The sequence below is a fragment of the Melanerpes formicivorus genome, unplaced genomic scaffold (genome assembly GCF_026170545.1).
Source record: "Melanerpes formicivorus ecotype bairdi unplaced genomic scaffold, bMelFor1.0.p_v2 SCAF_2, whole genome shotgun sequence".
Lineage (NCBI taxonomy): Eukaryota > Metazoa > Chordata > Aves > Piciformes > Picidae > Melanerpes > Melanerpes formicivorus.
Genome location: NW_027142354.1, coordinates 55,841,226 through 55,852,039, shown reverse-complemented (window position 1 = coordinate 55,852,039; position 10,814 = coordinate 55,841,226). Strand labels below are relative to the sequence as shown.

The 10,814-nt window shown below is 58.9% G+C and overlaps 1 protein-coding gene across 1 annotated transcript; it reads left to right on the top strand.

Moving 5' to 3' along the window:
- The first annotated feature begins 3,540 nt into the window (after positions 1-3,540).
- Positions 3,541-9,518, top strand: LOC137446171 (cationic amino acid transporter 2-like). Its single transcript, XM_068148563.1, has 11 exons — positions 3,541-3,964; positions 4,081-4,236; positions 5,330-5,498; positions 5,754-5,890; positions 6,180-6,402; positions 6,875-7,011; positions 7,360-7,462; positions 7,546-7,688; positions 8,060-8,226; positions 8,811-8,919; positions 9,153-9,518. Exons 1-11 carry the CDS (start codon positions 3,541-3,543, stop codon positions 9,305-9,307), a joined length of 1,923 nt encoding a protein of 640 aa, XP_068004664.1. The 3' UTR covers positions 9,308-9,518.
- The last annotated feature ends 1,296 nt before the right edge of the window (positions 9,519-10,814 follow it).

Here is a 10,814-nt window from a genome sequence, read left to right as displayed (position 1 = left end):
ACCATGCTGGGGAGCAGCAGCTTGCTGCTTTCTCTCAACCTTCCCTCTCATGCTGCAGACACAAGGATGAGAAGACCTTGCAGCACAGCCGTGGCTGCAGATGCAGGCCAAGTCTCTCTGAGATGCTCCTGGCAGGCTGTATCTACCTGCAGTGCCCTGAGGCCATTTTCTTCCCTGCCTCACCCAGGTTAACCCTTCTTCTTCTTTACCCTCACTCTTTGTTCCAGCACAGGTGCCGCAGAAGGGCTGGAGGAGCTGCCAAGTCTCCCCAGGAGCCCTGGGCAGTGGTGCCTCTGTTCTGGCTGATACCAACAGCAGCAGATAAACCCCCTTGAGATGCTGAAGGCTGCTGGCATGCAAGCTTTCAGGCATCCAAGCCCTGATGGTACCCACTGGCTAGAGCACCTCTTTGGGGCTGCAAGGCAGCTGAGTTGCTGGGCCTGGCCGCTCCTGGGAGATGACAGTCCTGGACAGCAGGGACCCCAGGCTGGGTGTGACATGCCCAATGGCTGGCATGCAGCCACAAGGCTGTGCCCCCCCAACCCAGGGGGACTGGAAGCACTCTGGGAGGGGGTGACCCTCCTGGCCAGCCAGCACTGGCTTCTCCTTTGTGCCCTGTTGTTCCCTTGGGCTGGCGTTGGTGTCTGGAGACCTTGCTCATGTGAGCCAGCGTGGGTGACAAGCACAGCTTTGTTCACCCTGTGCTGCAGTGCAGGACAACAGCCCTGCTTTCCTCCTGGTGCCTCTGGGTGTTGAGCCCCCTGCCCCAAAGGTGCCAGCCCAGCAGCTCACAGGGTGCATGGAGGACCTGGGGCTGCCCCATACAGCCAGGAGAGGGTTGTTTTATGATTAGGGCATTCACCTATGCTTTTGGTGCTGGAGATCTTCCCTTGCTTTGTTCCTGCATGGCTAATGTCCCCTCCCTCTGCTCCTTGCAAGCTAGAGGCTGCACTGAAATACAGAACACCCTAAGAGAATTTTGTTCACAAATACTCTAAATAAACTCAGCCTGAGCATTATCTATGGCAAAATCAGTCAGTTCTTAACCTCAACATACCAGGTCCCAGCTTCTCCTCAGAGCCCTGACTTGGTTATCTCCTGTAGTGCTGAAACCAGCCAAGTCACCCTAGAGCTTCCCCCTGAGGGCACTTATCTACCTTGTTGGTCACAAGAAGCCTCACCTAAGGCCCCCACCCACCCAGCCCTGGGCTCCTATTTAAGCCCAGCCCTGGGCTTATCCCATCCCTTTCTTGGGTTGCACTCTAGGAGGGAGGCAGTAGCAGAGTTGTTTCTGGTGACCATTTCATTCCCTATGGAGGAACATCCAGGTCTTGTATCATTCCAACCTTCCAGACAACAGAGGAGCTGGGGAGCCTTAGGGCTAAGAGCTACAGCCCCAGCTCTGCTCCCAGGCCAGTGATGGGTGGTGCTGCTACAAGCTGTGTTTGGGAGGAGGGAGTGCTTCTCTTTTTCTTCTGGCAGGGCTATGCCAAGGTGTGAGCAGCAGCTGGGGTCTCAGTGTCCAAATACAGGGGAGGTTCAAGCAGCCTCATGGCTTTGCCTCCTGGAACTACAGCTGGATGTGCTGCTGCAAGCATCCCATGGAGCTGGGTCTGTGCTCCTTTGCTGTTGCTGCAGTCACTCCTTGGACCTGCTCGCCTCTCTCTGTGAGGGAACAGACCTGACCCAGGACAGCTCAGCCTGGCTACAGCCACAGCTGTAGGAACATGCATCCCTGCAGCCTGACCTGGCCACAATTTCTTCTCTTCTCTATCTAGATTTCCCCCAAAACCTGCTCCACAGGTTGAGAGGAGGGTCCTGGTGTGAGGCTGACCCCTTCCACCTGCATGGGCACCTTTGAAATGTGAATTAGGCTCCTTCAGTAGTGCCTCTGAGCTCATTAGCATGGCAGGCTCGTGTGTATGGCTTGGAAAGTGCTGTGGGAAAAATATTTCTACATAGATTTCCCATTGTGCAGCCCAGAGCAGTGGTCAGCAGGGGCAGGTCCAGGGTGCTCCCTAAAGGGATTTAAGGGGAGACTGTAACTGGGGCTGCCTGGTGCTTGCCCTCTCCTTCAGCTTGAAGCTGGAGCAGCTTGCCCAAAGGATGGCCCAAGTAAGTAATTTATTTGCAGAAGAAGGGAAAACCATCAGGCTGTGTGGGGCTGGTGGTGTGCAGGTGCTTGGGTGGGTGGGTGGGTGCTACTGGGGGGCGTGGGAAGGCAGCCCAAGCTGGCTTGCCCTTAGCCAGCAGCTCCCCAGCCCCCAGGAGGCACAGCAGGTTTGACTTCCCTGTGTCACAAGGGTTTGTAGCACCTTGCCCTGGGGTTGGGATGCTGGGTGCTGCTCCAGGGTGCTTCCTCTCCCCTCTGGGCCCCCCAGCCCAGCTGGGACCACACGGCCCTGGGATCCACAGAACTGTTGGGATGTGCTGCTGGGCAGGGGTTGCAGCTGGGTTCCCAGCCCTGGAAGTAGGAGCTTATGGGATGTGAAGCACACAGCATGGACTTTGCTTTGCTGTGAGGTAGCCTGGAGGTCCTGGCAGCACCATGCAGGTGTGGAGGCATTGCAGGTCCCCTTCTTGCAGTCCTGGGGGAGGATGGGCAGGATGGGGGAGGGCATGCAAATCCCAGGCTTGCCACAGCAAGCATAAATGTCACAGAACAAGGGGGGTTCTCCTGGGCTGACATCCCCATCAGTGACCCTAGGGAGTCACAGCACTGCTGTGCATGCTGATGGCCCAGGTGACCCAGTCTGAGCTGTGCCACTGCCCCACGGTTCCTGGTGCTGTCTGAGCATCTTCAGCTGAGCAGATGGCTGCTTCTTGCTGCACTTGAAGGCCAATGACTGCTCCAGGAGCAGAGCATCTCCCATCCTTACTTCTCTGGCCCAGTTTCTTCATTTTAGTGGTGACCTAGGCTGTGCTGTGTAAATGGTTGGTTGCAGTGATCTTAAAAGTCTTTTCCAACCTGTACATTTCATAGACTCATAGAATCAACCAGGTTGGAAAAGACCTCAGAGATCATCAAGTCCAAGCTGTCACCCAACACCTCATGACTAACTAAACCATGGCTTCAAGTGCTACATCCAATCCCCTCTTGAACACCTCCAGGGATGGTGACTCCACCACCTCCCTGGGCAGCACATCCCAATGGCTAACAACTCTTTCTGGGAAGAACTTTCTCCTTACCTCCAGCTTAAACTTCCCCTGGCACAGCTTCCAGTAGTGTCAGTGTCAAAGCTGGCACGATGCTGGCTCTGTAAGCTGCTTGTGCAATGGGACTCTGTGAGCTGGCAGAGGGACAAGCAGGTGTCCCTGTCTCCTCTCACCAAAGCACAGATTAGAGGCCAGTAAACCCCAACCATGCATTACTCCACTTCTCCCCAAGGATGAGAGTGCAACACAGTCCCTTTAGCTCCATTTTGCTCCACACTGGGTGACTTTAGCAGGCAGCACCTGGGGAGCCTGGAAAGCCCCTTGTGGACAGCAGGAGCTGCAAGGGAAGTGCCCAAGCTGGATTTGGGTCACAGCCCCGGGGTGATGCCCATGGGGCAGCATTCTCCTCACACCTGCTGCTTTCCCCTGCCACAGGCACCGTGCTGGGGCTGCCTGCTCCCAGGACTGAAGAAGCTTTCCCGCAGGAAGCAAGTCCCTGCCGGCTCACAGGGCTCCAGCCTCCGCCGCTGCCTCTCCACCCTGGACCTCGTCGCTTTGGGAGTGGGCAGCACGCTGGGGGCTGGTGTCTATGTCCTGGCAGGGGAAGTGGCTAAGACCAGCGCTGGTCCCAGCATTGTCCTTTCTTTCCTGACTGCAGCCCTGGTGTCTGCTCTGGCAGGGCTGTGCTACGCCGAGCTCGGGGCCCGCGTGCCCCTGGCCGGCTCTGCCTATCTCTACAGCTACCTGACAGTGGGTGAGCTGTGGGCCTTCATCGCTGGGTGGAACCTGCTGCTGTCCTATGTCATTGGTATGAAGCCCTTTTGATCCCTCCCCCTTTGCCTTGCCTTGGTGGCTTGGCTGGGTATTATTCCAAGACCCCACAGGGCCATCAGCGTTGCTGCCCTGGCTGCCACCTCTCCGCAGGCACTGCCAGCGTCGCCCGAGCCTGGAGCGCTACCTTTGGCCAGCTCCTTGGCAAGGAGCTGGGGATGGTTTTGGGTGCTCACACAGCCATGAGCTCTGTGGGGCTGGCAGAGCATGTGGATGCCTTTGCTGCTGGCCTGGTGGTCCTGTTGGCAGGTAGGATGCCTCCCTCATGCCACCCTCCATCGTGTAGGATGAAGTGCTCGCCTTGCTACGTACCTTCGGGGCATGGTTTAATGGCCCTGGTGTTATTAGGCTGATGGCTGGACTCGATGATGGTTCTAGAAGCCTTTTCCAACTGGAAGAATTCTATGACTCCATGCTGAGCCCTCTGAGGCTTTGCCATTTCCCTGAACAAAGAATGGGGAATAGAAGAGGAATCTGTGGGAATCTGCAGATCCTCCTGACTCTGCCTCTCTCCTCCCGACCCTGCCTCTCTCCTCCCGGCTCTGCCTCTCTCCTCCCGGCTCTGCCTCCCTCCTCCCGGCTCTGCCTCCCTCCTCCCGACTCTGCCTCCCTCCTCCCGGCTCTGCCTCCCTCCTCCCGACCCTGCCTCTCTCCTCCCGACCCTGCCTCTCTCCTCCCGACTCTGCCTCTCTCCTCCCGACTCTGCCTCCCTCCTCCCGGCTCTGCCTCCCTCCTCCCGACCCTGCCTCCCTCCTCCCGACCCTGCCTCTCTCCTCCCGGCTCTGCCTCCCTCCTCCCGGCTCTGCCTCTCTCCTCCCGACTCTGCCTCCCTCCTCCCGGCTCTGCTTCCCTCCTCCCGGCTCTGCTTCCCTCCTCCCGGCTCTGCCTCCCTCCTCCCGACCCTGCCTCTCTCCTCCCGACCCTGCCTCTCTCCTCCCGACTCTGCCTCCCTCCTCCCGGCTCTGCCTCCCTCCTCCCGACCCTGCCTCCCTCCTCCCGACCCTGCCTCTCTCCTCCCGGCTCTGCCTCCCTCCTCCCGGCTCTGCCTCTCTCCTCCCGACTCTGCCTCCCTCCTCCCGGCTCTGCTTCCCTCCTCCCGGCTCTGCTTCCCTCCTCCCGGCTCTGCCTCCCTCCTCCCGACCCTGCCTCCCTCCTCCCGACCCTGCCTCCCTCCTCCCGACCCTGCCTCTCTCCTCCCGGCTCTGCCTCCCTCCTCCCGGCTCTGCCTCCCTCCTCCCGACTCTGCCTCTCTCCTCCCTTTTCCACCTCCCCCAAGCAATATCTGCCCTGGGCCTGGAGTCATCAAGGGGGACTCGGCCAGTTTTGCTCTTTTCATCCCCAGGGCTTCTTTCCTTTGGAGTGAAGGAGTCCACCACAGTCAACAAAGCCTTCACAGCTCTCAACATGCTTGTCCTGCTCTTTGTCACAGTAAGTGGCTTCATCAAAGGCGACCTGAGCAACTGGAAGCTCAGAGAGGATGACCTGCCACGGGCAGCCACCCATGAGGCTGGGTATGAGGGGCTCTGCTCTTGCTGTGTTGCCTTCAGAGGGGGATAGCGGGGGCTGGGTCATCCCCCTGAGGCTTCATCTGAGGAAATCTAACTATCTCCCATTTATCACTGCCCTGCTGGCAATGCATCAAAGAAAGAGCCAAAGCTCAAAGCCCTGCTGGCTTGGTCCTGGAGGACTGTGCAGGTCAAATGAACTGTTCAGCCTGGGACCCCATTGCACTGCCTGACTCTTCCTCCTCTTCCTCCTCCTCCCAGGAACCAGTCCATGGCCAACAACATGACCAGTGCCTTTGGGGTGGGAGGCTTCATGCCCTATGGTTTCACTGGGACCTTGGCTGGAGCCTCTGCCTGTTTCTATGCCTTTGTTGGGTTTGACTGCATTGCTACCACAGGTGAGATGGGGAGAGAGGCTGGTGGGACCCTTCTCTCCACACTGGGGGGCTGTGGCCAGGGAACTGGTGTAGGGCTGAACTGGGAATGGGCACATTACTGGTTCTGTGGCACAGCCCGTTTTGCTCAGAGGAGGAACTATGAGTCCATGTGTCATGACTGGGGTGATCCTGAAGCACAAACATAACCCTGGTGCCCAGGAGGTCTTAGTGGTCCTTGGTGGAAAGCCTCTGTGGGAGTATGGGATGTTGAATGGGCATCTATTTGTACAGCTCAGCTTGTCCTCCACAGGGGAAGAAGTGAGGGACCCACAGAGATCCATACCCATGGCCATCATCCTCTCCCTCCTCATCTGCTTCCTGGCATATTTTGGGGTGTCTGCAGCCCTCACTCTGATGATGCCTTACTACCTCCTGGACACCACGAGCCCACTCCCAGCAGCTTTTGAATACGTTGGCTGGAGCAGTGCAAAGCATGCTGTGGCTGTGGGGTCACTGTGTGCCCTCACAACCAGGTGAGAGGAGTCCTCTGATGGCAGCCTTGTCTCTCAGAGTAAGGTTGCACCTGAGCTGTAACACATCCAGGACTTATCCCCAGCTGCTTCCTTCTGACTGCCCTGCTCAGCCAGAATACCTCAGCCCTTCCTTACAAACCCTGTTGCTCCCAGCCTGTCCCTTTCCTGATCAAGGAGAGCCACCCTTGGCACGCTGCTTTTAGCCCAGAGCTGGAGAGATCGGTCAGGAGCTTGCAGGAGCAGGCTGGAGTGTCTTTGAGTACACAGGGCTGCTGGTGCCCTGAGGACATAATTCTCCCAAAGCTGTCCCCCATGTGATGGAGGTGAAGGAGGTGATGGTCTTACCTGTGTGGCCTTGAGAAGGTCACAGACCATGAAGAGGAATGGGAGTTCCCTTGGCGCCCAAGGAGGGGCAAAGGGCAGGCTGGCACCTCCTGGATACTTCACCATCCTAATCAGTGCCTCTCTGCAGCCTCCTGGGCTCCATGTTCCCCATGCCCCGGATCCTGTATGCAATGGCTGGAGATGGTCTCCTCTTCCAGCCTCTGGCCAAAGTCAGTCGCCGCCGGTGCCCGGTGGTGGCAACGCTGGCATCTGGAGGGCTGGCAGGTGAGTGAGAATTGGGTCACCCCTTAACCTTGAGCAGGGCTTGGTGGATGTCTTCTTTCAGCAGGACAAGGCAGGCCACCTAGCTGTTTGAGCAACATCTCCCCATGCCAAGGGAGGTCTCCTTGCTGTGGGCCTCGATGCCCTTCTGGGCTCCAGTTGAACCTCTCTGAGGTGGCACAATGGTTTGCCCCAGTGCTGAAGCATCCCCAGCTCACTGAGCTGCTTGACCCCTGCTGTGACAGGTGCCAGGGCACCTGAGTGGGCAGAGGGGAGAGCATGGCTGAGATGGGCACAGCAGCAGTGCCTCTAGCTCTGCTGGCAGGCTGAAAGGGCTGCTTGTCCCTGCAGCTCTCCTGGCCCTCCTCTTCGACCTGAAAGCCCTGGTTGACACAATGTCCATTGGCACACTGCTGGCATATTCACTGGTGGCTGGCTGTGTGCTGCTGCTCAGGTGAGGCTGCTGGGGGACAGGGGATGGCAAAGCTTTGGCTTTGGTGCATCCTCACATGCCCTAACATCCAGCATCTGCCCCAGGTACCGGCCTGCAGCCAGCATTTGGGACAGAGCTGCAGGGAAGGTCTCAGCTATGCAGCTCTGGTGGGACCTTCTCATCCATCCACCCCCTTGTCCAAGCCCACGTTCCTCTGCTCTGGTGGGCTGGGCTCTGACAGCTGTAGGTAAGCAGGGGAGTGGTGGATGGGCTCTGTGGAGAGCTGGTGGGGGGAACCCAGGGGGGGCATTCCTACTGCAGTGTGGGCTGGCCGGTTCCTGCTCGCTGAAAACCACCCAGCGGTGAGCTGCAGGCAGGTCCTGCCTGGCTCCCTCCTGCCCTCTCCCGACTGCTGCATGGCTGGCTGCCCAACGGGACCTGGGGAAACCTCCTGCTCCCTCCGCTTCCCAAACCGGAGAGCAAAGCTAAATCCGCCGTGACAAGCCACTCAACCCTGTCCTCTCTTTGTCCCTCCTGCCGTGGCAGCTTTGGATGCTGCCCCCCAGGACGGGGCCAGGCTCAGCACCGCCCTGACACGCTGCTGTCATCCCCCCACAGCTGCCCTGGTCAGTGCCACGAGCTGGGTGAGCGCTGCTGGACTCCCCTGCTTCCAGGCCAGAGGTGCATGGTGCATCACTGCCCTGGCTCTGCCTCTCCTGGGGATCCTGCTGGCAGCTCTGCTCATCTGGAGGCAGCCCCAGAGCCGGGAGAGAGCATCCTTCATGGTAAGCATGTGGCCTGGCTCTTAGGGAGCATCCCCACGGAGAAAGGCCCTGGCGGGTGGAGAGGCAGGAAGCACCACAGCCCCGTGAAGACAGGGTTAGGTTGCTCTGGGAAGGTGTTGCCTCTTTGAGCCACTCAGATCTTTTCTGCATCCACCTTCAACAAAGCTCTGCTGGAGGCATTGGGCACCTCGTGGGGCTTTCTGTAGGGGCTGCCTGGTTCTCCCCCCCACATCTCACAGTGGGGGCACCTTCTGCACCCCCAGCCGAGCCCAGAGCCTGCTGCATGAACCACAGCTGCTTTGCTGTGTCCTGACACCCTAGCTTTTGCTAGTGGTTCACTGCCTTCCCCTCAAAGCCTACAGAAGCTTCAGTGCAGGACCTGTCAGCCAAACCACCTTCTAGAAGCATCCCTCTCCAGCACAGGCTCAGACCTCTGAGCCTGGCAGCCAGGTTGGGCTTCTCGTCTGTTGGCAACTACCCAAAGCAGCAGAGCACCAAATAGGACTGTGAACCCCCTGCCTGTGTGCCAGCCAGTGCCACCAGGCAAAAGCATGACCTCATTTCCTTGTGCTTGGTGCCTGCAGGTTCCCTGCCTGCCCTTCCTGCCACTCCTCAGCATCACCATCAACAGCATCCTGCTGGCCCAGCTCAGCGCGGCTGCGTGGCTGCGGTACCTGCTCTGGATGGCCACTGGTGAGCCCGGCAGCTCTGGAGGTCCCAGAGCTGGCAGCAGCCTCTTTGGGTGAAGCAGAGGTGGTTTGAGAGCCACTGGCTGCAGAGTGGTGGTGGGTGGATGGAGAAAACACTGAAATGTAGTGTCAGAGAGTGGTGGAGTGCCTCATCCCCTGAGGGGTGGCCAAAGGAAAGGGAATTTTCTGGCTAGGAGGGGAGAGGACCCTCTCTCACCTGGCTCTGCCCATTCCCAGGCTTCCTCATTTACTTTGGCTATGGGATCCAGCACAGTGCTGAGAACCACCATCACGAAGAGACAGCCCCCCAGGAGCTGCTGGGAAGCCCAGCCGGGGAGGTGGCCCTGGAGCCCCCCAGGACTGCGTGGTGCCCACCTGCTCTGGGGCAATAAAAGGAGGCAGGCAGGTCCCTGAGCACCGGGCTCCCTCCACCCCGTGCCTGGGCAGCAGAGAGGCTCCTTGGGCTGAAGGTCCCATTCCGTGGAGGGGCACAGCCCTGCCGTGAGCCCTAGGAGCTGTTTTCTCCTGAGCCTGCTGAAACCTTCCTGAGCCACTGAATCCCCGAGGCGATCCCCTGCTGAAGGAGTTTAGTTTGGAGAGGATAAAGCACACAAATGTTTTTACTGCTGTGGGGTTGGATTTTTTGCCTTTGAAACTTTTCCCTCTGCCCCCTTGCCCACCCTCTCCCTCAGCCACTCATGGCAGAGCAGAGGCTTCTTGTGCTGTTCTGACCCTCCATGCTACCTCAGCTCCGTGGGTCAGGTGGGGCTGACCTGCCTGTTCCCCCCCATGACTTCCTGGCCTGAACTTTGTTCCTCCTTACTGTAGGCAAGTCCTTTCCTGGACTCAATTATTCCTCCTCCTTGGTTTCCAGCACTCCCCTTTCCCAGAGAGGGACACCTTCCTCTGGGTCTCATGCACGATGTGCCTCCAGGGGAGTGAGATGCCTGTCCCTGCCAGCCTCGTCTCCCTTTGCCCAGCCATCCTGCCCCCTTCAACCACAGCTAGGCAGGATGCAGGGGCAGCCACCTGCCCCATTCCCCCTGCTTTGGTGCTGCAGCTCCTGGCACATCCCTCAACACCCCCGAGGCTGCTGTGCAAAGCTGGATGCTGCCACCTCACCTGTCCCTGCAGCTGTGGGGATGCATGGAGCAGTGGGTGCCTTGGAAGGACATTTCCCTCTCTGGACACCCCCAGGGTGGTGCTTGAAGGGAGAGCTGGACCCTGCTGGACTCTGTGGTGGCTTCCTGGCTGCCTGCTTCAGCTGATAGGTTCCTGATTGATAAGGATCAGCACAAAGGCCGGAAGTGGCTGTTGCTGTGGCCCTGCCAGCTTGGTGGGGCTGGGAGGATGGGGATCTGCCCTGGGCTGGGAGCACATTGAAATTAATGAAACAGGGGAAGGAGCAAAGGAAAAGGGGACTGGCAGCAGGACAGACTGGGGCACCCTTCTTGCAGCTTCATGGTGCCTGCTCCCACCCCTCCCTGTCTCCTCACCTACCATAAGTGCAAGGCACGTGGTACTGCTATGAGATGTTCTCACACTGCTGCCCAGAATCACTGACACAAGACTCTTACTGCTTCTTGCAGACTTGTAATTGTTCAAGCCAGTAGCACGCTGGCCTGGTGCACACTCACACCCCAACACCCCCACCCCCCCCAACCCCAGCCCTGGGGAGGGGACATGCTGGTGACAGCCCCCAGAGCAGTGACCCCCCTACCATGCTCATGCACCCCGTGGAAAGTGCTTGTGTGCCCCCAGCCCTGACCTGCAGCTGTGCTGGTAGCATCTTCCCTGATGGGGATGTGACCTGCTGGGAGCCCCTGCTGAAGCCTGGTTTCCCTCAGGAGGATGCTCTGCCTCCTGGATGTGCATCCCTGCCCATCTCTGGGGGAGAAT

What these genes read in the sequence shown, in the direction of transcription:
- LOC137446171 (XM_068148563.1), top strand. Translation starts at nt 3,541, where the DNA reads ATGCCCATGGGGCAGCATTCTCCTCACACCTGCTGCTTTCCCCTGCCA. An exon ending in CTGGGCTCTGACAGCTGTAG is followed by an intron (nt 7,689 to 8,059) that starts GTAAGCAGGGGA and finishes ATCCCCCCACAG; the next exon opens with CTGCCCTGGTCAGTGCCACG. An exon ending in GGGAGAGAGCATCCTTCATG is followed by an intron (nt 8,227 to 8,810) that starts GTAAGCATGTGG and finishes TGGTGCCTGCAG; the next exon opens with GTTCCCTGCCTGCCCTTCCT.